Genomic DNA, 25,794 nt, shown 5'->3' on the forward strand with positions numbered 1-25,794 from the left:
TTGTATAGACGTTCTGCTATTCCACATAATGTAACTGAACCCCACTTCGTAGCATGCGTAGTTTAAGTCCCTCATATTTTACGATACATTCATTTATTTGTTCTCTTAATTCAGTGATGCTACCGCGTTTATTCTTACGCACGTGCTTCCTCTTTAATTAACACTGAAATCCTTGTATAAAATACCTGTGTGCGTGTCACATCGTTCTTCAGGGTATTCGGTTAAGCAAGTAATCGTTATATTGAAACTATTCGTTGTAGTTTTTTTTTTGTAAATTACGTGACTCAATCACGTATCTTTCCTTTTGTAGTAAGGTGCCTCATAAGAGGTTTATTAACATTCAAACCTTAATAAAAGTTACTTCGTAATATTTCTACATCTTCTCCAGTTTATTATTAATTTATTAATTAATATCTATCTTGCTTTCAGAGGTTACTAGTAATTTATCTCCATTATAATTACGCTGTTTACAAATATATTAGTTTTTCACTGTTCGGTATCGGAGTTTGTTTGTTTGTTTTTGAATTTCGCGCAAAGCTACACGAGGGCTATCTGCGCTAGTCGTCCCAAATTTAGCAGTGTAAGACTAGAGGGAAGGCAGCTAGTCATCACCACCCACCGCCAACTCTTGGGCTACTCTTTTACCAACGAATAGTGGGATTGACCGTCACTTTATAACGCCCCCACGGCTGAAAGGGCGAGCATGTTTGGGGCGACCGGGATTCGAACCCGCGACCCTCGGAGTATGAGTCGAACGCCTTACCACGCTTGGCCATACCGAGCGCCGGTATCGCACTAAAACCATGAGGATAATGTTTATTCACTTGAAATGTGTGTACAGAAAATAATTTACTTAAAATCCTCGTTTGGACCTGGTATAATTCATATCCTACATTATTTTGCTGGGAGAAAATTAAGTAAAGTATATACAAAATACATTTATACTTCAAGTGGGTTTCTCGTCATCACGAATAACAAATGGAAAATCTATCAGTATGAGTGTATTTTCTTACAGCAAAGCCACATCGGGTTATTTGCTGAGAAAATCTATCAGCGACGTTATTTTTTTTATTTTCCCCCAATCCCGTCTCTTCTGTTATTTAGAGTTTTGTATATACTAAACTAAGATCTTAAATTGTGTATTTAAGACAAGTTACTTGAACATGAGGCTAAATTGTACGCTGCCTACGCTCTGTCCACCGCTGGAATTATACCCCGGATTTTAGTGTTGTATGTGAACCTATTGCTACACCACTGGGGCACTTAAGTTTATGTTGTAAAATTATGTAATTTACGTTGTAGATTTTGAGAAGAAAGATCGACATACGTTATTTTTTTTTTACTTCACAGATTACACTTGGGGGATATGTGTGTGTTTTTCTTATAGCAAAGCCACATCGGGCTATCTGCTGAACTCACCGAGGGAAGTCGAACCCCTAATTTTAAGGATTGTAAGTCCGTAGACTTACCGCTGCACCAGCGGGAGGCACACTTGAAGAAAACAAAAAAGTAATATTTTATGGCACAAAGGAAGGACCCATATCTGGATAAATAGGAATACCAAATATTTTTGTTGTATTATACATTAGGTAACACGCTTTCTTCAAGACTGAAAAGCACATAACTTATTAAAAAAAACAAACTATACCCAACTTACGTTCAACGAATCAGTCTCTTAACCCTAATAATTTCTAGTAGAACTGTGAAAAAGCAGAGAACAAATTAGTAACTTTTAAAGTAAATGCCCCCATGCTAAAAATAATTTTCAGGTTAACTGATTACTATTTTTAATGGTAGTTTGTTCACTTTAGTACAAAATACATAATAAGTCGCCCCCCGCTAGTACAGCGGTATGTCTCCGGATTTACAACGCTAAAATCAGGGATTCGGTTCCCCTCGGTGGGCTCAGCAGATAACCCTTTGTGGCTTTGCTATAAGAAGACACACAAACACACACATAATAAGTTATCTGCGCTCTTTCATCAACAAGAAACTGTAATCCCGGGTTTTATCGTTATACGTTTACAAACTCTTAACTGACTCATCTGGGCACTTCGTTTTAAAAACAGAAACCACACTTTTTGTTTGGCATGGTCAGGTGGTTAGGGCGCTCGAGTCGTAATCTGAGGGTTGCGAGTTCGAATCCCCCCCAAACAACTTCGCTCTTTCATCCGTGGAGGATTATAATATTACGATCAATCCCAATGTTCGTTGGTAAAAAATAATTGGTGGTAAATGGTGATGACTAGCTGCCTTCCTTCTAGTTTAAAGTTCTAAATTAGGGACGGCTGGTGCAGATAGCCCTCGTGTGTGTTTGCGGAATTAATTTCATATAGCAGACACGGCAAATATTACAATGTAGCTTTGAGTATCTGTATCGATTAGGTTTCTTGATTGTATGGATACAAAGAGTTCTAAAGGCTATTTGGGAATTATTTGTCGAGATTCTTTGTTTGTTTTGAATTTGTTGCAAAGCTACTCGAGGGCTATCTGCGCTAGCCGCCCCTAATTTAGCAGTGTGAGACATAAGGGACGGCAGCTAGTCATGATCACACACCGCCAACTCTTGGGCTACTCTTTTACCAAACGAATAGTAGGATTGACCGTAACATTATAACGCCCCCACGGCTGAAAGGGCGAGCATGTTTGGTGCGACCGGGATTCGAACCCGCGACTCTCGGATTACGAGTCCAACGCCTTGACACGCTTGGCCATGCCGGGCCCATTTGTCGAGATGACAATGCCCATTAACGTGTAACTTGCAAAAGTTAGTTCTGTTGTAAAGAAATGCATCTACGACACTAGAAAACTCGATCGGTCATCTTTATTTACAGGAAATTATAATTAATCACTCTTGAAATTTCACTGTTTAGGAAAAAAAAATTTAATATGATAATACAATGGTTTTCACTGATCAGCTACTCAATTACATTCTAAAAAAAAAATTAGGCTTAGCTTCAGTAAGTATTTCTATTTAAATGTTAAACGTGGACACATTTTCACGTATATTTATCAAGTAATGCATCACGGAATTACGAGTATCACTTATATAGCAAAATTATACAAGTACCAAACTGTGTAAGAAGTATCAATTGAAAACAACAACAACATAAGCATTAGATATATGCATAAGAAAATAGAATAACTGATTTGTTTAACTGCTTAAGAATCTATTCACGTTTCATAACCAAAGTACATCTTATTTTCGTCTGCTTCTTTATTCTATTCGTTTTGTATGTTTCCAATCACAGCTGCACATTTATCTTGGATTTCGTCTGAAAAAAAAAAAAAAAAACAATTACAAGTTGAAATGTGCAAGAAAAACATTTTGGGATCTCTATTGCAAATGTGAAAGGAAATTTTCAAATTATTGTTAAACTTACATTGTTATATTGTTGGTACTTCCACTTAAAAAAGAAAATACAACCAACAAAACTGACTTAAATATCACTTTTAGCATTGCACAATTGGTTGATAAAAACGATTTCCTGACATATTTTGACCTCGCTAAATCAAAAGTTCGTGCAGCTTAAGTAATAAAGGTTTAACAGGATCAGTTTATAACCAACTTGAGTAATAAAGGCTTAACAGGACCAGTTTGTAATCAGCTTGAATAATAAAGGCTTAACAGGATCAGTTTATAACCAACTTGAGTAATAAAGGCTTAACAGGACCAGTTTGTAATCAGCTTGAATAATAAAGGCTTAACAGGATCAGTTTATAACCAACTTGAGTAATAAAGGCTTAACAGGACCAGTTTGTAATCAGCTTGAATAATAAAGGCTTAACAGGACCAGTTTATAACCAACTTGAGTAATAAAGGCTTAACAGGACCAGTTTGTAATCAGCTTGAATAATAAAGGCTTAACAGGATCAGTTTATAACTAACTTGAGTAATAAAGGCTTAACAGGACCAGTTTGTAATCAGCTTGAATAATAAAGGCTTAACAGGATCAGTTTATAACCAACTTGAGTAATAAAAGCTTTTCCAGTTAGAATCTCCTTAGTTGAAAACTATACCCAACACTGCTATTAAAACACATATGGTTTTATTCCACCTATCCACTGTTTGACTGGTAACACACAGAAAAACATTAAGGACCAACACTTGAAACATTAAACTATAAGTGGAGTTGTTTACTTGTATTCATAACCGTAGATTAACATGCTAACTATTCCACAGAAATTACCAATTACTGGCATGTGGTCTCGAGCTTTCTCAAATTACCAGTCATTGAAATTTAGCCTCAAGCTTTCAGAACATATCAGTCACTACCATGTGATCTCAATATTTCAGAAATTACGAGTCACTGAAATGTAACATTAAACTTGAAGAACATACCAGTCATGAATACAGAAACCATTCATAGATATAAGTCACTAAATGTTAGGGCTTATGGTAGCCCTAACTTTAACGCTTAAAACTATCACAAGCTTTATTTACTTAGAAAGAATGGAGTGAATTTTAAAACTACTACACGCTCAGTGTTAAACTTAGTTTTCGTTACAGTGTACTGAGTAGTGATCAAATGATGAAACAGACCGAAAGTTCTGATTGGTTTTGTTCTATTACTTCAAACAGGCTTAATTAAAAACTGAAACAATTACTTAGTACGTCTGTTATGTTCGAACTTTCATGAACAATTGAACACCTTTTAAGACTTCTACTACTCACGTCTCACATTTTTGGTTTTAATAAAATGAATTTCAAAATTTTTTTTTATATATCCTTTCATTTTTTTTATCTAAATAACAAAAGAAAAAATAAATGACTGAAACAAAAATAACCAACATATTTCTAAGTATTTTTTCCCTATACCTTGAGTTTCTTTTGCGCATGGAAACTCAATCATCTGGCTATAAGCAAACCACGGATTCACGTTAGAAAAGCACAAGTCGCTAAGGGTTTGCCCTGTCAGAAAGAGGGTTACTTACTTTCTTTAAGACCGAGACATTTTCCCCATTCGGCGAGGGTTATGATGAGGTCGTCGTCAACGTCACAGCTGCTCAAAAAAGGGGCGATACAATGTTCCATAACAAGTAGAGGTGCTCGAATTGGGAAGAGTTCGTGTCGTGAAATAGCCCTTAGTGTTAGAAACAAAACATGAGAAACAAACATGTAATGTAAATATAACACTAACTGCGTAACATACAGAACTGTACACGGTTACAGTAACAAGGTACACTGTTTACAAAAAGAACTGTACACCGTTATAGTAACAATGTACACTGTTTACATAAAGAACTGTAAACCGTTATAGTAACAAGGTACGTTATTTATAAAAAAAACTGTAAACCGCTATAGTAATAAGGTACGTTGTTTACATAACAAACTGTAAACCGCTATAGTAATAAGGTACGCTGTTTATATAACAAACTGTAAACCGCTATAGTAACAAGGTACGTTGTTTATATAACAAACTCTAAACCGTTATAGTAACAAGGTACGTTGTTTATATAAAAAACTGTAAACCGCTATAGTAACAAGGTACGTTGTTTATATAACAAACTGTAAACCGTTATAGTAACAAGGTACGTTATTTATAAAAAAAAAAACTGTAAACCGCTATAGTAATAAGGTACGTTGTTTACATAAAGAACTGTAAACCGCTATAGTAACAAGGTACGCTGTTTATATAACAAACTGTAAACCGCTATAGTAACAAGGTACGTTGTTTATATAACAAACTGTAAACCGCTATAGTAACAAGGTACGCTGTTTATATAACAAACTGTAAACCGCTATAGTAACAAGGTACGTTATTTATAAAAAAAACTGTAAACCGTTATAGTAACAAGGTACGTTGTTTATATAACAAACTCTAAACCGTTATAGTAACAAGGTACGTTGTTTATATAACAAACTGTAAACCGTTATAGTAACAAGGTACGTTATTTATAAAAAAAACTGTAAACCGCTATAGTAATATGGTACGTTGTTTACATAAAGAACTGTAAACCGCTATAGTAACAAGGTACGCTGTTTATATAACAAACTGTAAACCGCTATAGTAACAAGGTACGCTGTTTATATAACAAACTGTAAACCGTTACAGTAACAAGGTACGTTGTTTATATAACAAACTGTAAACCGCTATAGTAACAAGGTACGTTGTTTATATAACAAACTGTAAACCGCTATAGTAACAAGGTACGTTATTTATAAAAAAAACTGTAAACCGTTACAGTAACAAGGTACGTTGTTTATATAACAAACTGTAAACCGTTATGGTAACAAGGTATGTTGTTTATATAACAAACTGTAAACCGCTATAGTAACAAGGTACGTTGTTTACATAAAGAACTGTAAACCGCTATAGTAACAAGGTACGCTGTTTATATAACAAACTGTAAACCGCTATAGTAACAAGGTACGCTGTTTATATAACAAACTGTAAACCGCTATAGTAACAAGGTACGTTGTTTATATAAAAAACTGTAAACCGCTATAGTAACAAGGTACGTTATTTATAAAAAAAACTGTAAACCGCTATAGTAACAAGGTACGTTGTTTATATAACAAACTGTAAACCGTTAGAGCAACAAAGAGTATTGTTTACATAAAATAACTGTGGTCTGCTTATGTAATACGATGATGTGTTTGCCTCTTTCGCTGTTGATGTTTATATGGTATTAAGATGTGTTATGTACTGGTGTTAATATGCCACCATGATCGGTTGATCTGGTTTTGTTAGTGTTTAGGTTGTTAGTTGCTTTCTTTTCTACACTTCTTACCAATAAAGATTCAACCAATATTCCTCATTACAACTATTTGAAGTGTTTCTAACTGTGAGGAAGATGCTACTGACTTACCAGAAGAGTTGGATTGTTTGGAAAATAAATGGCAGATGATTTTAATTACTATAAACGCAATGTAATGCATGTGGGTTATTTACTTTGAATTATGAATATAATTTGGATAGGAACAGTGTTATGGAAGAAAAATATCTTGGTATTCTGGTGCATCAGTCTCTTGAGCCATCCAAAAAAATGTATCATGGCCAGTAGTAGGGAAAATACGATTTTAGGTTATATCTACAGAAACACTAAAAACAAGCCTAAAAAGGTTATATTTTCATTGCATAGTTCACTGGTTAGGCTACATATGGAGTATTGTGTTCAGTCTTGGGCTTCTTACTTTCAGAAGGACATTGAACTGTTGGAAATGGTTCAGAAAAGGGTTACTAGAATGATGTCTGGGATGAAAGATAGATTGAGATCTCTGACCTTCTTTTCTCTTGAAAAAAAAAGAATAGTTATGATTTGATTTAGGTGTTTAAAATTGTTAAGGAAGTGGATGGTGTTGGAGCATCACCAACTTTGTTGTTTTCGTATTCAATTGTAAGAATGGTAGGACTACCATTGATAGCCTTTAGAATGATCTGTTTTATAAGTGGTGAATATTTGAACAATAAGGATCAGAATTAAGATATTTTAATGTTTTGTTTAATTTGGTGGATAGGACAGCCTATATGGATCAAAATGTCCCCTACTGTCCTTTAATATTATGTTATAGCGTATGACAATATGTTGATATCTTTGTTGTATGATGGCATGTTTATCTGATTTAATTGGAGCATGTTTTATTATTATGCTATGACAATGGTTTGATCCAGTTTTTATTAGTGTTTATCGGAAATGATGTGTTTATTTGATTCTATTAGTGTTAATATGATATGATAGTGTCAGGTTTTTATGCAGCTGCATTCTTTACAGTAAATGTCTGTGATTTGTTGATGATAATTTCAACAATAAATGGACAGCACACATTCCACTTTTTTCTTTTCTTTTTTCAAAACGTAAGTACAAAAATTCTCTACACTATTGGTTATCACAATTGTATCCAAAGCTTTAAGTAACGGTTTCCTTTTCTTCAAATTCTACACATACTGTAGTGGTCCACTTACGTTCGAACACCCTTTCATAAAACAAATGATTCTCCTAGGCCTTTGTTGTTACAATACCTAATGGTTAAACCCACAATCACGGAGCCTAATTTCACTTCTTCACTAACTTATTTACTCTAACCTGGCCCCTTATATATGAAGCGTCTTTGATTTTATTTTTGTTTGGACTTGTTTTTGTTCATTTGAATATATATTTTGAATATATATATATACATTGTTCGACTGAGGCCTAAAACATTCTACAAACTACTGGACGTTATGATGTCGCAATACACACTTAGAGCAACAAGGCAAAAATCCGAAGAATCGAGTAACGTAACGCCGATTCATAACAACTGAACCGCACAACAAATACGTCAAAAGCAGTTACACACGTAAACTAGTGTTAAATTATCGCTTCTAAAATTATTAAATTCAACCCTAATTCCCAATAAGTCTCTAAATAAAATAGTTGTGTGCAACCAACAGGCAATGTGCAATTGATTTTTGTTAGCATTTACATGGTACGAAAACGTATTTATTTGACTTTAGAGTTAATATAGTACGACTATATTTATATGCATGGTGATGTGTTGATCTGTTTTCCCAAAAGCAAATACATTAAAGATAAACGTTATTCAGTTCGTCTTTCTGCCACGAGTTACTAATATTTTAAAAGAACAGTATTAGTTTATACGTCACCTATCTTCTGGATGGACGTCCAGGTCGCAGAATTTCCAGATAATAGCGTTCGCCCACTTGTTTTTATTATTTTCCGCTTCCTTTTCCAGTTCCAAGAAGTGTTGGTTTAGTTCATCTCGTTGGGCTAGTTCCTGCATCACAGTGAACAGCCATTCACGCATACGACGAGGAAAATCTGCCATTTCCTCTTCGGAACACTTCGAGATTTCTTAAGTATGGAAATACACGTGTTAAGCTGCCAGTCCGTATCATATTTGACCAGCGATATAAAACCAACAACTATGGGTATTTTGCGTACAATCACGCGAAAGTACAGGGGTAAATAGCGTGTAATAATGTATTAAAGCTGTTTGAATATAATGCTATTATATACTTTTTTGTACTCTTAATTTCTAAAGTCTAAAGAATTACATTAAGCCTTTAATCCAGACGAAAGTTGTTATATTGAATCTATATATTTAAAGCCAGTTAGAAAAACAAAAAAACTTTCTCAAACAAAAGAAAAGTGAAATGTAAACCATCCCGTATTGTTGTCAAACAAACTAAATATAAGATACCCAACTACATTAACGTCAAAACTGAAACATGATTTAAGGCAAAACCAACAGAGGGCATATTTCTTTACAAAAATACTCGTAGAGAATATTATTACATTTAATAGACTTAAGTACTTAGTGTTCTTAAATATGCATTCAGTTAGAAAATAATATTGGTAAAATGGATTTTACCAATGTGATACCAGTCTATAAAGTTGTCTGAACTTTAGTCCTACAAGAATGTCGCAGAATGGATAAAATTATCAGGTTATTGGCACACTACAGATATGGTTTAGTACTCGATACGGGAATTTAAAACAAAATTCATTGTATTGTTTGCTGTAGTCTTTATTTCGGGTTTTTGTTTCACGAACTTAATACTTACAAAACTTAGATACTAAAACGAAATTCTAAAAAAAAAAGGCCCAGTATGGCCAGGTGGTTAAGGCACTCGACTCGTAATCCGAGGGTCGCGGGTTTGAATCCCAGTCACACCAAACATGCTCGTCCTTTAAGCCGTGGGGGCGTTATAATGTTACGGTCAATCCCACTATTCGTTGGTAAAAGAGTAGCTGCCTTCCCTCTAGTCTTACACTGCTAAGTTAGGGACGGTTAGCGCAGATAGCCCTTGTGTGGCTTTGCGCGAAATTCGTAAACAAGCAAACAAATGTATCACTGGTGATACGTAGAGCCGATATCGATGGTAAACAACACAATTAGTACAAAAATTTGTAATAAGTTCTATCTGAGTTTTTCATGTACATATTCAAGTCGCTCTCCTCACTTGTAGACTCACTCTCTAATCGCATGCTCACTAATATATTCTGCCCTTCAAATTAACAAAAATAATTCCGCATATCCTTCAATCGTGCCATGACAAACAATCACATCCTTCGCATTAATGGGTAAGGGCTAAATACGTGGATTTTTTTTACTAGGTTTGTTTTTGATTACGTCTAAGTTTGTAATTTTAGAAAAATCAAACAAAGAATAGCACGCGGACCTGAAACGTTTCAGAACTACTGAGTTAAATAACAAAGAGGATTTGTTTATAGATTCGTTTTGCTAATCATCGAACTCGGGATGACCAATAAGTAATTGTACTTTTTTACAATCCAAAACGTAACCGTGAGTATTAGCTCAAACGACTCTAATCTACTATCCAGTGTAATTATCTGCAGAAAACAAGGATATCCCTACCTCTACAAGAACCATAATAATCAACGTGGACGTGTTTGTACTTTTCCTTGGCACATTCATCACGACCATCAACACACCAACATCTCATGCGATACAACTCGCAATAGCTGTTCCAAGTCTCGTTGTGGTTGCTACATACCTGTAGATGGCGGTAAATTCCATTATGAAAAATACGCAAAATAAAATTATTAAGCCATAAGGTAATGAAGATGAACAAAATACAATTTAAAAAAAAACACAATTCTTAAAATTAATTTTCAGTTGCATTTCTTTATTACAAGGATCGTTCTACTTATTAAATACTAAATTGGCGTTTACCCTACGAAACTAACCAGGAAAAACATACACAACTTTAAGTACAAAATAATGTTACTATTGTAGCAGAAAGAACGTTTTAAGAAAATACTCGCCCTTTTAGCCGTGGGGGCCTTATAATGTAACGGTCAATCCCACTATTCGTTGGTAAAAGAGTAGCCAAAGAGTGGGCGGTGAGTGGTGATGACTAGTTGCCTTCTATCTAGTCTTACACTGCTAAATTAGGGGCGGCTAGCGCAGATAGCCCTTGAGGAGCTTTGCGCGAAATTCAAAAACCAAAATAAACAAACAAGAAAATACTTTACAGACAAATAAACTAAATACATTTAAAAATTAAAGTCTGGGTTTATTTTTTTAATCACTCAATAAATGAAATGTTTTAAAAAGCTCAAACTAAAATGTGCTATTCGGCCTTATTTTCTACTTTCATTACATTTTTTTTTAATATGAACATGTCTAAAGTTCGGTGAGATTTGAAGTCAGTGTCCTCAAGAAAAGAAATGTCGCTTTTTACCTTGCGACGTTCATCTGTTTCTGCTGAACATTCAGAAATACATTCACAAGTAGGTTTGCCTTCATCATCTAGAACACAAAGACGTCCGGTTCCACAGTGGTGCTTAGCACAAGGATCTGTGGTGAAAGATGTTCCCGTCAAACATTAAACTCTTCACACACTGCAAGTCAATAAGTAATAAATAATCTCAAGTAGAAACTTACCCACACAGTGTTTTCTACGTCTTTAGTAATTAGTTATATACACAAACCCACATCACTCAGATGCAATGTTTTCGTAAGAAAAACTCGAATAGAGAAGGAAACATTCTAAGACATGAACTTAATTTTGAAACATTCTAAGAAATGATATTAATTTTCTTATTTCTTGACAAAATTATAAATGGGGCTTCTGATTTTCAATTTTTTACCCATAAATACAGATGCAAAGATAAAGAAATAAACTAGTGTATATCTAGAAAAATACTGGGAATGATTGCGCAATTCATGTACCCCCTATTCCCCAGTTCAGTGAATTGTTACCTCCCGATCCCTCCGTTCGGTGAACTGTAACTTACCCTATCCCTCAGTTCAGTGAATTGTAATCCCCTATTCCCAAGTTCAGTGAATTGTAATCCCTCTATTCCCCAGTTCAGTGAATTGTAATCCCCTATTCCTCAGTTCAGTGAATTGTAATCCCCTATTCCTCAGTTCAGTGAATTGTAATCCCCCTATTCCCCAGTTAAGTGAATTGTAATCCCCCTATTCCTCAGTTCAGTGAATTGTAGCCCCCCTATTCCCCAGTTCAGTGAATTGTAACCCCCTATTCCCCAGTTCAGTTAATTGTAACCTCCTATTCCCCAGTTCAGTTAATTGTAACCTCCTATTTTCCAGTTCAGTGAATTTTAACCCCCTATTTGTCAGTTCAGTGAATTTTAACCCCCCTATTTGCCAGTTCAGTGAATTTTAACCCCCCCTATTTGCCAGTTCAGTGAATTTTAACCCCCCTATTTGCCAGTTCAGTGAATTTTAACCCCTTATTTGCCAGTTCAGTGAATTGTAACCCCCTATTTGCCAGTTCAGTGAATTGTGCCATCTCACACCTTCCTGACTTGCATCTTTGTTCTGAAAGGGTTAAACGCGCCCCAACAAATGACAGAGATTAAATTAACATGAAAGTAATCGTCATATATGCAGTAAGTGATGTAATACGAATTAAAGTAGACACTGTGCAGTGAAGGCATTTTGGAAAATGCAGATGAAAACCTATTTTTACTTTTTATAAAATACGACTTTTTGTCCATGGACCTAAGACTCCAAAATAGTTATAAGAATAGAACGAAAAATTAAATTAATAAACACCGAAAATCAGAGATCCTCATTATAATCAAACGGCATAAACTGTCGATTATTATTTTTCGCTAAAGAAATGTTTATTTGAGTAAACAACTTTCAGACCCAGCATGGCCAGGTGGTTAAGGCACTCGAATCGTAATCTAAGGGTCGCGGATTCGAATCCCCGCCGCATCAAACATGCTCGTCCTCTCAGGCATGGGATCGTTATAACGTGAAGGTCAATCCCACTATTAGTTGGTAAAAGAGTAGCCCAAGAATTGGGGATGGGTGGTGATAACTCGCTGTCTTCCCTCTGGTATTACACTGCAAAATTAGTGACGGATAGCGCAGACAGCCCTCGCGTAGCTTTGCGCGAAATCCAAACACAAACAAACTAAACGATTTTCACGTGTTGATAGATATTATGAATTATCTTTATTTTCACGAAGTACTTCTCTTCGGGCATGACCTAAACTAGTTTGTTTATACATACAAAAATCATCCTCGATATGATAAATAGGTGGCGCTATATACTGCGCGGATAAAGAGCGTTCTTTTGACACAGAGTTATATTACCAGGGGTTCACTCAATAAAATGATGGTATTTATTTCGATGTAATCAAGATCTAATGGTATAATTGACGTTAGTACACAGGGAAAGTTCCCGAACACAGTCTACATAAGACTGCTTTTCACGCGCTAAAGCAGAAGACTAATGTGTCTAATTGACCTTTTGTTTGTTCATTTAGAATTAAGCACAAAGCTACACAATGGGATATTTGTTCTCTGCCCACCACGGGTATCAAAATCTGGTTTCTAGCGGTGAGACTCCAAACACATACCGCTGGGCTATAAGAGGGCAACTGACACTTTGAACACGCTGAAAAGATACGTGATTACCGTATTTGTGCAGAAACAAAAATATATATATAATTAAAAAGTAAATTGTTTTTGTTTGTTTTTTCAATTTCGCGCAAAGCTACACGAGGGCTATCTGCGCTAGTCGTCCCAAATTTAGCAGTGTAAGACTAGAGGGAAGGCAGCAAGTCATCACCACCCACCGCCAACCCTTGGGCTACTCTTTTACCAACGAAGAGTGGGATTGACCGTAACGTTATAACGCTCCCGTGCCTGAAAGGACGAGCATGTTTGTTGTGACAGGGATTCAAACCCGCGATCCTCAGACTACGAGTCGAATACCTTAACCACCTGGCCATGTCCGGCAGAAAAAGTATATTATGAATGTAATTACTCTGACAGTAAAACTTTAATGTTAACAAATTTTCCTAACGTGAGGTAAAAAAAAAAGTGAAATGAAGAAATTGGCTTAAGAAAAATCCATAATGGTTAGACAAAGAAAGCAGTGGTATCAAACCGTGAATAAGATTGAAATATATTATTTTAAAAATATTTGATGGAAAGAAGCAAGATTCTCATAAGATTAGTTCATTAATTAGTCAGCGAGATTGAATATTTAATTTGTGGGATACTAAATATAAAAAAAAAAATAAAACCACTCTTTCGTAACAGCTGAATTCTCATTCGCCGTATTAAGGCGGTAAAAAATTGAAATGTGTTTCAATTCGAACAGTTCGTCTGATTGGTTATTTCTTTCAACTCAATCGTTGAGCCCCCCCGCTCCGAGTTTCTTTACCGACTGTCAAAGGAGTTCAGCTTCTCACAATACTTGCAACATCAATCAGACAAACAATACGAAAACATGCGTCTAAAAACAATTAGTAAATATCCCATTGCGAGCCCTAGTCGTCACCTTAAAGTCATAGCGGATATTACTTTGTGGTAATAATACCCAACTGCGTTGAGGATATCCCATTTACCAGACAGAGTCCAAACACTGATGTTAAACTAGCCAGTAAATATGGAAAATGAATTAAGGGTACGGAGCTGAGTGCTTACATCCGCAACGTCACAACTCCCACTGCCTTTCACTGTCTGCAGCCAGTTGTGAAAGAGCAGTTACACGTAGTTCTTATAATTCCTAAAGTAGAAACGAATACATCAGCGTTTGAGTTTTGTTTGTCAGATGGGTTATACGCGACACATTTCGGAACTATTATCACAGGCCTTATCTGCTGTGACTTTAAGATGACATACTAGGAGTGACAACAGATTCTATAATAAAGTCTTTTTAACTCTTGTTTTATTTTACGTCCACTACTGTTTTATAATGCTGATTTTAATCGCTTATTAACAATTAATGTAATTATTAGTACTGAACACATTGAAATTAAAAGAAAATACGCTGAACTTTTAAAAAAGATCCTAGAGTACAAGCTACAATGTGGGATTGTAAAATGTATCCTAGGTTTTGGAGGTGACTGAAGAAATAGAACCCACATCGCGGTGGGGATACACCGTCTATCAGTCTGTATGTATATGATTTATTACCGCCATATTTTCGCTAGTAAAGGTATCGTCAGGCAAAAAATTTTCACTCTTTCGGTTTTGTTTTGTTTTTCATTCTGCTAAGGCCTGAGAGTTTAGCACCAAGAAAATCAATACGAAAAACCTAAACAGTTTGAATACATGAGTGTGTGTATATACACATAAACATTGGTACATTAGTTACGAAAAGTCTGTGTGTATGTGTGTCTATTTGTGTTTGAGAAACTGCTCGACCAATTGTCACTAAACATCGCAGACACCCTCAGGTCCCTGATCAGGAGTGTCGGAGTGAAGGAGGGTTCAGGAGTCAGATCTGATACTTTATATCCCCCCCCCGAGAGCCACATATATCTTTCCCACGCGTTGAATGGGTGCGTCAGTTAGTGTTAGTACAAATATATATATTAATCGTTAATTAAATCTGTGTTATTTATTTGTCGGGTGAGAAAAGCTGAATCGCAAAAAGCACTGTGAATGTTTATTTTCATTCACTCCCGGATTAGGACAAGCTGTAGATCTTATTGCTGGCATTAGTTGCAACATGTGGGTTAAAGCTGAAAGTACAGCAGTTCTATTGCTACAAGTTTCACACCTAGCGGAACAGCAACACAGCAGTTAAATATAAAATTACTCACGTTTCTGTACGCTCTTCCCTGAAACAGAAAAAAAAAAAAAAAACATACGTATTGGTTAAGTGTTGTTGTTTCCATTGTTTCACGACATATTACAAAATCGCACTGAATATTGTTCATTGAAACTTTTAAACAATTTTGAAAACACAAGAATGAAGTGAAAGATCAAGTTTCTTTTATCGAGTTTTAGTTTAAATTGTACATAAAATTCATCGTATTTGTTCGGATAATTGATTAATTTTGATTAAGCTGCTTCCAGTAAACCGAAACAAAACGTTACAATAACACAAGTTATAGTAGGGCAGCAGGTAACACGATAGCAAGTTGAAAATAAATTTAATTATATTTGGGAAACAGTAAACGAGAAGTTATTGTCGCTTGTTTATAAAATAATTATTTTTTTAAAACTGATGAAAGTTTCATTAGAAAACTAATTTTCTTACCTTTTAACATCGATGACAAGTCTGTTTGTGGAAAAAAAACTTTTAAAAATGTTACATTTTTTTATTTTTCTGTTATCAGTTGGTCTTGTAATATATTTAAATACTGACTTAAAATGAGCTATGAAAACTTATAATTTTTCTATGAATGGCCGTCGTAGTGGAAAGTCTATTTCAAACGTTTAAACCTACACGATGACGTTCGCATGAAGTCACAAATGACGTATAGCGTTGAACAGAAACTTGAAAAAAAACGTTTTCAAGGTTTGTCATTTCTAAATTATACGTTAAAACTTTTCGAATAAGTTTTATTTACGAAGCCTAATAGAAACAATTATTCGACACAATACATACAGATAGCAATCCCATAATATAAATACTTAACTTTCTGTAACATAATAAAAACCCTCATTATTCGACAGAAGTACACAGACACTAACCACACAATCCAAATATTTAATCACCTGTAACATCGTAAAAAAAACCTCACTATTCGAAAAAAGTACGACTACTAATCTTATAACTCAAATCTTTAATCACATGTAACACAATAAAAACCCTCATTACTCGACAGAAATACACAAACACCAATCCTGTAATCCAAATATTTAACCGCTTTTAACACAATAAAAACCCTCATTACTCGACAGAAATACACAAACACTAATCCTGTAATCCAAATATTTAACCACCTGTAATATAATTAAAAAACTTCATTATTCGAAAGAAGTACAGACATAGTAATCCTATAACCCAAATCTTTAACCGCTTTTAACACAATAAAACCCTCATTACTCGATAGAACTACACAGACAACAATCCTGTAATTCAAATCTTTAACCACCTGCAACACAATAAAAACCTTCATTAATCGGCAGACGTACACAGACACTAACCTCACAATCCAAATCTTTAATACCCTCTTCTAAAGAGAAAAATTCAATTGTTTAAAGAACGTAAACAGAGTTAAACTGTATTTATACACTATATTCAATCTTTACATCTTGAACATCTAACTAAAAACTCCGTCTTTCTACCTTCTCTGTATCCTCCACCCTCCCTGTCTAGTTCCTCAATATCCTGTTCATCATCCTCGTTCTGGTCATCTTCCTCAGCTTCGTCATCGGCGATCAAGTCCAGTTCGTCCTTTTCATCAGAGTTTGCAATTTCCTCCTCAAGGGTTCTCTTCTCCTCGTCTTTCTCACGGTGCTGGTAATATCAGTAATTACTCTTAGATTCTGATCTTTTCATCACCACAGGATTCAGTGATTTCAATGAACAATAGTTTAAACATGTGACACAAAAACTACATGTGGGCCAGACTGGAGTAATTTTTCGTTGTGCTGGAAAATAAGTGATTCAGAATGCCATGGAATTTTATCCCCACTGGATTTACACCGCGAAAAACAGGGTTTCGATACCCGTGGTGGGCAGAGCACAACTAGCCCATTGTGTAGCTTTGTGCTTAATTCCATTTAAACAGGCAAATCTAGCAAAGTGGGAGGCATGTCGTGTTTTTGTTTGATTTTTCAAACACACCAACGAGGTATTTATTGTTCGTTTGACCGAAATGAATATAAAACTTTGGTTATTTTAAAACTGGTTAAAGGACAAATAAAATAGGTGTAAATATTATATAGGAAATTGGTAATACACGCTTCAATATTTTTGAGTTGTTAAGCCACAGTGTAAAATACTTAAACATATAACCCATTTTTAGCATCACATACACGGAAAGGACAATTGCTATAAAAAATCGACACCTGCAGTGGCCGGACAACAAGTTAATAAAGTGTATAAGCGAATTATGAGGTTCAGAATTTCTTCTCACTAAAGTTAAATCATTTTGTTTGTTTTACTGTACAAAATACTACAGTATTAGCACTGGGCTTATTTTAGTGTTAAATCAGTTTGGTTCACAGAGACTGTGAAATTCCTTCTGGGGTTGGTGCTGCTAATCTTACCCCTCACCACTTGTAAAAGACCCCTGAAAGCTAGAGCTGTTTCACATGGTGTAGATGGGTCCTGTGGAAGAGATCTGTGTTTAGGAGGTAGGTTAGAATCCCTTCATTTGCAAGTATATATTACGTGCACTTTAAGCTGTAGTTGTGTTACAAGAGTGAAACTCAATTACTTGATGTGAACTGTGATGTGGTAGGGTACAGTTGATTGGCTGCTTTCCCTTTGATCAAAAGTTCAAAATTAGGGACAGTAACAGATAACATTAGTAGCTTGACGACAATTACAAATCGATTTTAAATAACTACTGATATTTGGTATAACTTGTAGCCCAAATGGCCAGAAAAAAACATGAAATCCAATGCACATTATGAACAAACGGAGGAAGTACTAGTAATTCACGTTTTATTTTGTTTAATGAAAGAAACGAACAACAAAATAAACCATTAGTTTATCACGTCGTTGCTGGGTGATTTATTTCCACAAATGATAAAACTACTGATTCACTGAAATTCCCAGAGTCTTAAATACAACGTGTGGTTAGAATGTTATGAAATAACTTCTCTTTATCTGAAGCTAAATTATACTACAAACCTGTTACCTTAATGTTTTATGAACAATCTGTTCAATTGGTTTCTGTAGTATAGCAACACTATATACGCATTTGATAAAGTTAACAAAGAAAATAATAAGAATCAGGGACAAAGAAAAATATTAATTTTCAGTAAAAATGAAATGTTTAGTTTTCAAAAGGTAGTTTGTATTTTAGGCCCCTCCTTCTAGTAGAACAGCAATATGTCTTCGGACTTAACAACGCTAGAAACATGGTTTCCTTAACCGTGGTGGGCTGGAAAAATATAGCCCATTGTGTAGCTTTGTGCTTAACTTCAAAACAAACAAAGGTATATTTGTTATAAAACTTACTTTTTTGGCCAAAATGGCGGTACACAAAATGACGGCAAGCACAAAACAAAACGTAAATTTCATCTTTCTCGACTGTATCTAAACACCTAGAAATATATAACAAGACAACACTTAGTACATACAAATGTATAAAAATAACATCTCTGAAAGGAATATTCTAAACACTTTAAATGTGAAAATTATATACACATAATTTTAGCGAAATTTGAATTCAAATTAGATTCGTATCGAATCTGCGAGTATCATGTTTCTAGGTGTTAAAAGGGGGCGCTATTTTTACTTGTTCATAATCACTAACGTATGTGACATAAATATTTATTTACTTTATTAATTATTTGGTTTATGAAAATTTTAAACCAACTCATGAAAAATAATAGTCTTGTTTCCGGTTTAAAGTAAAATAAGTTATCAGAGTAATAATGTTTATCAATGAATAATTATATTCCTTTATCGTAAATATATGGTAATATTATTGAAGTGAATTAAAACTACTTTGAAAACACATTTAATAAATCCTCCAAACAGGAAATTCGGTAACATAAGGTATTACGAAACAGTAATGAATGTATATACATGCTGTGTTTTAATTTAGGTACAACTGAGCTGAATATAAACCCTAATACATTGAGAATGCAGTCTTTATTAAACATTTAAAAGAAAAAACGTCGTATGTGTACTTGTTTCAGCTCGTCGTTTCTTCATAGAGTCATAAACAGCTCAATCAGACTAAATGCACGAGGTAATTTTATCTAAAGCAAAATCACATATTTACTTAACGTGACTGTGATACTACGTAACTAGTCATCCTCATTCCCCATTGGTGGAACTGTGATTTCTATATGTTACTTGAAACAACCTGGGATGAAATTTGCTATAACCTTACATAATATTGCACATAGCGAGCAGCAGGAAGTATCACCTCATGACAAAGGTACTTATGATAATGAAACAAAAACGAAGGTAACTTGAAACAAGATCAACTTATCAGTTTTCTTGACCACTTGTTACAAAACAAAAATCCTGTACATATTTTGAACAAAGAAATGAATTTAGAATTAGCATTAATACCATAGAAAGAAAGAAACCAACGGTGTATTTTTATACCAGTGATGTAAGGGTTAGCGGTTTTCTCCTGAATCCCCTAATTCGATTTTGAGACTGTTTGCGTACTTTAAATATTACTAAGTAGAAGTGATCACCCTTAAACATTCACACAAACACCAGGTGGTGTGTCCTATCTTTCAGCACTTTTTTATTTGATCTGTTATTATTGAAACTACTTTTTATTTATGAGTAATGTGTCACATTGACTTTTCCAGATAACCTTATGTCTAAAGATTTTAAGTAATGTGTCACACTGATTTTTCCAGATAACCTTAAACCTTATGTCTAAAGAATTTTAAGTAATGTGTCACATTGACTTTTCCAGATAACCTTATGACTAAAGAATTTTAAGTAATGTGTCACACTGATTTTTCCAGATAACCTTATGACTAAAGAATTTTAAGTAATGTGTCACATTGACTTTTCCAGATAACCTTATGTCTAAAGAATTTTAAGTAATGTGTCACATTGACTTTTCCAGATAACCTTATGACTAAAGAATTTTAAGTAATGTGTCACATTGACTTTTCCAGATAACCTTATGTCTAAAGATTTTAAGTAATGTGTCACACTGATTTTTCCAGATAACCTTAAACCTTATGTCTAAAGAATTTTAAGTAATGTGTCACATTGAATTTTCCAGATAACCTTATGACTAAAGAATTTTAAGTAATGTGTCACATTGAATTTTCCAGATAACCTTATGTCTAAAGATTTTAAGTAATGTGTCACACTGATTTTTCCAGATAACTTTATGTCTACAGATTTTAAGTAATGTGTCACATTGACTTTTCTAGATAAACTTATGTCTGAGGAATTTTTTTTTTGCTTTTAAAATTATTCTCCTTGGAGGAAATTAACACAAGATAAAACTAATTTGGAAATATGTTAAGAAGGAAACGAGATATATTTTTCTTGCCTATATATATATCGGATACGACAATCACTGCAGTCAAGTGATTATGTTAATAGTTCTGTATCCGTTTGTTGTTAGTAGACAACTACCTTCTGTATCCTGATATTGGACAACCTTTCGCCATCCAGCACTTAGACTTTACCTGCAGCATTCTGTGACTTCCATTTTCTAGTCCTATTTAACATTTCATAATCCCGTTATTCTCAAAAGTAATTTTGAGGCTTACGACGTTCAAAATCAACAGAAAACAGACAGCCCATTGGATACCTTTGGGTTTAACAATCAACAAACAAAATCAATGTGGATGTGAAAACACTTATTCTGACGAATGTCGTGAATTCACATTTTTCTTGGGTGTAGCTTACTCCGAATACTTGATATTCATCAAAGTGTGAAACTCACATTTTTCTTGGGTGTAGCTTACTCCGAGTACTTGATATTCATCAAAGTGTGAAAATCACATTTTTCCTGGGTGTAGCTTACTCCGAGTACTTGATATTCATCAAAGTGTGAAAATCACATTTTTCCTGGGTGTAGCTTACTCCGAGTACTTGATATTCATCAAAGTGTGAAAATCACATTTTTCTTGGGTGTAGCTTACTCCGAGTACTTCATATTCAGCAAACTGTGAAAATCACATTTTTCTTGGGTGTAGCTTACTCCGAGTACTTGATATTCATCAAAGTGTGAAAATCACATGTTTTTTTTCAGAGTACAAATAATTATAATCATATTGCTCAATCAGCGCTGATAAGCTTCGTGTAAGCATGACAGAGATTAACCGTAGTGAACAGAGACTGCATTAAAAAATAAAAATCCTTCCTTTCTGAACACCCAACGACTCCCTGCGATGGGCAGAGCGACGTTAGCCCACTGAGTAGCTTTGTGCGAAAACAATCAGAGATCAATTGAAACTTTTGCTTCCCCCTGAGTCAGTCAGCGATAAGTTTAAGAAATCAGAATACAAAATGTTAAGCTCAGCAATACGATTCCTAACTCATTGTTTAGTTTAGGTTTCCATTATTTCTTGCTCCAGTGTATTTGACCATACAATACATTGTTTCATGGATGATTGTCTCTCTACATATGTTTGACCATTATTTTATCTAATAATGTTTGGTGATAATTAGGTCCAGTAATACTGGTGAGTGATAAACGTTTGCACAAAACGAAATAGCAAAAACCTCCAAACGTTTCTTACATTCGAAACACACAGTGCGATGAAATACAAAAATATGACACAGTGAAAGATTTTCGTGAGTTTTAACTTTCTGGACTCGTTTCCTTATGACATTAACCATGTTATTAAATCTTACACTAACAGCCTTGTTTGTAAGTTACTTAAGTAATATATCTATATACATAACGCCTACTGGACAAAAGGTCTTATCGACACTAGATATAGGAGAGTGGCATGGCATGGCCTGTTGGTTAAGAAACTCGACTCGCAATATAACGGTAGGAGGATCGAATCCTCGTCCCAACTAATATGCTCGCTCCTTCAGACGTGGGGGCATTATCATGTGACGGTTAATCCCATTATTCGTTGATAAAATAGTAGCCCAAGAGTTGGTAATGGGCGGTGACGACTAACTAGCTGCTTTCCCTCTAGTCTTTCACTGCTCAATTAGGAACGTCTAGTGAAGATAGCCCTTGCGTAGCTTTGTGCAAAATTCACAATGAACCAAACCAAGACATGAGGTTTTGTTCGGGTTGACGTATTGTAACATATTATCCTTTACTTTCACTAATGGGGTCTTTCAATCTAGTGCATCATCTCACTGAACGCTCGAGTGTTTACAAGATTAACATACCACCACACCTGAAACTTAACATTAATTCGCATACCACCACATACGAAAACTTAATAATCGTTATTTTGCGACATCAACTTGCATAGCACCACACTTAAAAAGTTAATACTCGTGTTTTCACGACACCAACTAACTTATCACCACACCTAAAACTTAATATTAATTCGCATACCACCACATATGAAAACTTAATATTCGTTATTTCACATCACACTTAAAAAAAAACCTTAACACTTACTGAGTCGTGGCATTAGCAACAACAACAAAAAAAACCTTCGCATGTTTATCGCGTGTCTTACTGCTACACCTACCTACTTGTTGGAGGAACACCACAAACTACTGTTAGAACAGCTCATTAACCTGGGGTTTTGTGTTGCGATTAATATTGTTACTTAAGACATCCGTAGATAAATGTGATGATAACACTGCATAGACGCCATTGAATTGTCCCAAATCAAAGGTATGCTTTTTATAAAGATAATATTTTGCGGCAGTTTATAGCGTCCCAAATATAATGTCTGGTATTCAGCAATAACTAGAAAGGTGTTTCTGCTGATAAGATAATTTTTTCTAAGTAAATCAGAAAAATGGTCGTTTATGTTGTGTTCCTGCAATGATTTCATTCCTGGTTGTTGGTATAGTTACCGACGCAACGGCGATCAACGCTTATGGTTGAACATTGTTTTACACGAAATTCTCAGATTTTGTAAAACCAGAATTTGATACGTAAATAAGCAAACACAGTTCGGTTTTTATCTTTCTTTCGAAATCATTAGAGGATTGAATTAAAGTTGCCTTTTAGAGATTCGTATCAGAAATCACATCTAGAGTGAAAAAGGGTAGATTGTGTTACATTAAAATGACTTTGGTGCTTCACTGCATTATTAAGCCTGGGTTATCAGGTCCAGTCATGCTCCACCTGAAAACCGTGCATCTTGACAACAACCCCGCAGCATAATTTCCATTACGAAAATATTGTCTTGTCCAAAGTACACCAGTCCTTCCTGCGTGCCTTTCATAATCAATCTAGTGTACGAGGATGACAGTTTTTCAGTAGCTATGTGAACATACTAGCTGTACAGACATCCACAGACGCTGCGTCCGACCACTTGATTTCTGTTTTAGAATGAAAAAAAAAATGAACACCTGTTTTATTTTTCAGCTGCTGGAGGTATTCAACGGTTGAACGGAAATATCATTGAATAAAGTTGCGTACACATAACATCTTGTGTTGCTTTCTGAAACGGAGATCCTTTGTTATATTATGCATTGTTGCCTGGGGCACATGGACAGCTTCTACCACCACCCTTTGTGTTCATTGATTTTCGCCTGTTGCAGGGCGCCGCACTTTGTTTACCATAGCTTGCTGTGCGTGTTTTTATGGGTGATCTTACTGCCCCATGTTGATTCGTGTTCCTTTGTCTTACAATGCTGTTAATTACATAGTATGTTCTTTTTGGGTGTATGAATATTTTGCGTCGCAAAGTGCTCTCCCATCGCCTTCCCAAAAGCGATCAGTCTTTAACTTTATACTGGCTCTGATTGCTGGCTTGCATATTAAAAATATTTTCAACTCAAGTCCAACTTGATGATAAATTAGTAGTTTTGATTTAAAGTCAAGTTGCAAGTTTTAGAGTTACAAGCACCCAACTAGAGCTCTGAGCGATCGAGAGGACATCTAATGACGTAAGAGTTCGAAATCTTTGGGTTTCTTTTGTAGACTTTTATACGAAAACCTGTCCGCAAATGAACGTTTAAAATTGGTTCACACATTTGCGCGTTATTTTTGTTTTTTTTCTCTGGTTTTGAGCTTTAAAAAATAAGAACGTGGCCAGTAGAGCCCTATCTTTCAAATGTTTCACATGGAATACAAGATGTGAGGAATTTCACTGTATAATATGTACTTTTTTTAATAGCTTGGCTGAAATATCTGTGTATTACAAACTTTACATTGTTGCTGTTTGGAGCATCCACCTTGATAATATTAAATTCCAAAATGAATGTAATTTAAGACTGAAAATTTACTGTACTCCAACACTCGTTGTCCACTCATAAACCGTACGGAAACAACCGTATACAATCTTAGTTAAATTCCTCCTAATATTAAATTTCAGTGTGTAATGTAAATAACAACAAAAAGGTGGAGTGGTCTTGGAAACACATTTCTAGTGCGCATGATCCCAAATAAACAAACGACAAGCATTGAAATTGACGCTGACAGCCATCCCAAATTTAATACGTACCAGATGGTTGGTTCCGTTTTTTTCCACTGTGAGTGAATGTCGCTTTACGTAATGTCGGTGAAATGCGGATTTCATCTCTCATGAATGCGGTTGTTAAATAGTTTAAAATGTGTCAGTTGTGCATTTTATTCCTTTAACATAAAAATTCACATCAGTAACGAAGCCTGCATAATGAAAGAAAGCAAGGTCACACGTTCTGTTTTAAATGTCCTGGAAGTAGCACGCAACAAGCTAGACCGAATGTTTCTTACAATATCTTATTTAAAAGTAACAGATACAATACTAGTCAACAATACATTTGAAACTACTTGTGTTACATAATAAGTACAAAGTTTAGAGTTCAGCATTAAAACCTTTGTTATTAAAAACTTGAAATTTCACCTCTAACTGTGAAGAAAAGAAGGTAAGTTGTCTCACAAATGATTTACAGTCAAATTTTCGCTTTTTTTTTAAATTTCTAAAATAATACAGAAATTCTAATCGCAGAAATCTACAAGTTCGTTTGTCTTAGGCCTAACATTAGTTAAATTTTTATTATGCACGGCTTATATTCGATAAAGAGATAAACTAACACTGTAACTTGTGTACGTTTTTTGCTTTAGTTTAGTTAGGGATAACCTTTACAGTACCTAATAGTATCAAGATATAAATTTGTAATGTTATTTTATGACCTAACGTTAGACCTTAATAAAAACTTTGTTTGTTACATCCGTTGAAATTCAGTGCGCGCATGCGCAGTTAGAGTAAGAGTAGCTCTTTTAAAAAGTATGCCTCCTCTTTTACCAACGAATAGTGGGATTGACCGTCACATTATGTGCGACCGGGATTCGAACCCGCGACCCTCGAGTCGAACACCTTAACATACCTGGCCATGCCGGGCCTAGTTACAC

The 25,794-nt window shown here is 35.0% G+C and overlaps 1 protein-coding gene across 3 annotated transcripts in view; it reads right to left on the reverse strand.

The window, feature by feature from the left end:
• Nucleotides 1-2,806: 2,806 nt before the first annotated feature.
• LOC143246538 (SPARC-like) overlaps nucleotides 2,807-25,794 on the reverse strand; it is a 32,453-nt gene continuing 9,465 nt past the window's right edge. The window contains exons 1-9 of one of the 3 annotated variants that reach the window (XM_076493416.1): nucleotides 22,973-23,074; nucleotides 18,828-18,913; nucleotides 16,982-17,153; nucleotides 15,508-15,525; nucleotides 11,154-11,269; nucleotides 10,325-10,463; nucleotides 8,589-8,796; nucleotides 4,936-5,084; nucleotides 2,807-3,275 (exon numbers count right to left, since the gene is read on the reverse strand). In XM_076493416.1, coding sequence (XP_076349531.1) covers nucleotides 3,223-3,275; nucleotides 4,936-5,084; nucleotides 8,589-8,796; nucleotides 10,325-10,463; nucleotides 11,154-11,269; nucleotides 15,508-15,525; nucleotides 16,982-17,153; nucleotides 18,828-18,890 — 918 coding nt within the window. In that variant the 5' untranslated portion in view covers nucleotides 18,891-18,913; nucleotides 22,973-23,074 and the 3' untranslated portion in view covers nucleotides 2,807-3,222. Of the gene's footprint in view, nucleotides 3,276-4,935; nucleotides 5,085-8,588; nucleotides 8,797-10,324; nucleotides 10,464-11,153; nucleotides 11,270-15,507; nucleotides 15,526-16,981; nucleotides 17,154-18,827; nucleotides 18,914-22,972; nucleotides 23,075-25,794 lie in introns of those variants that run through there. The other 2 variants (XM_076493415.1, XM_076493417.1) reach the window with 2 other exon arrangements.

The sequence above is a fragment of the Tachypleus tridentatus genome, chromosome 3 (assembly GCF_004210375.1).
Source record: "Tachypleus tridentatus isolate NWPU-2018 chromosome 3, ASM421037v1, whole genome shotgun sequence".
NCBI classification, from domain to species: Eukaryota; Metazoa; Arthropoda; class Merostomata; order Xiphosura; family Limulidae; genus Tachypleus; species Tachypleus tridentatus.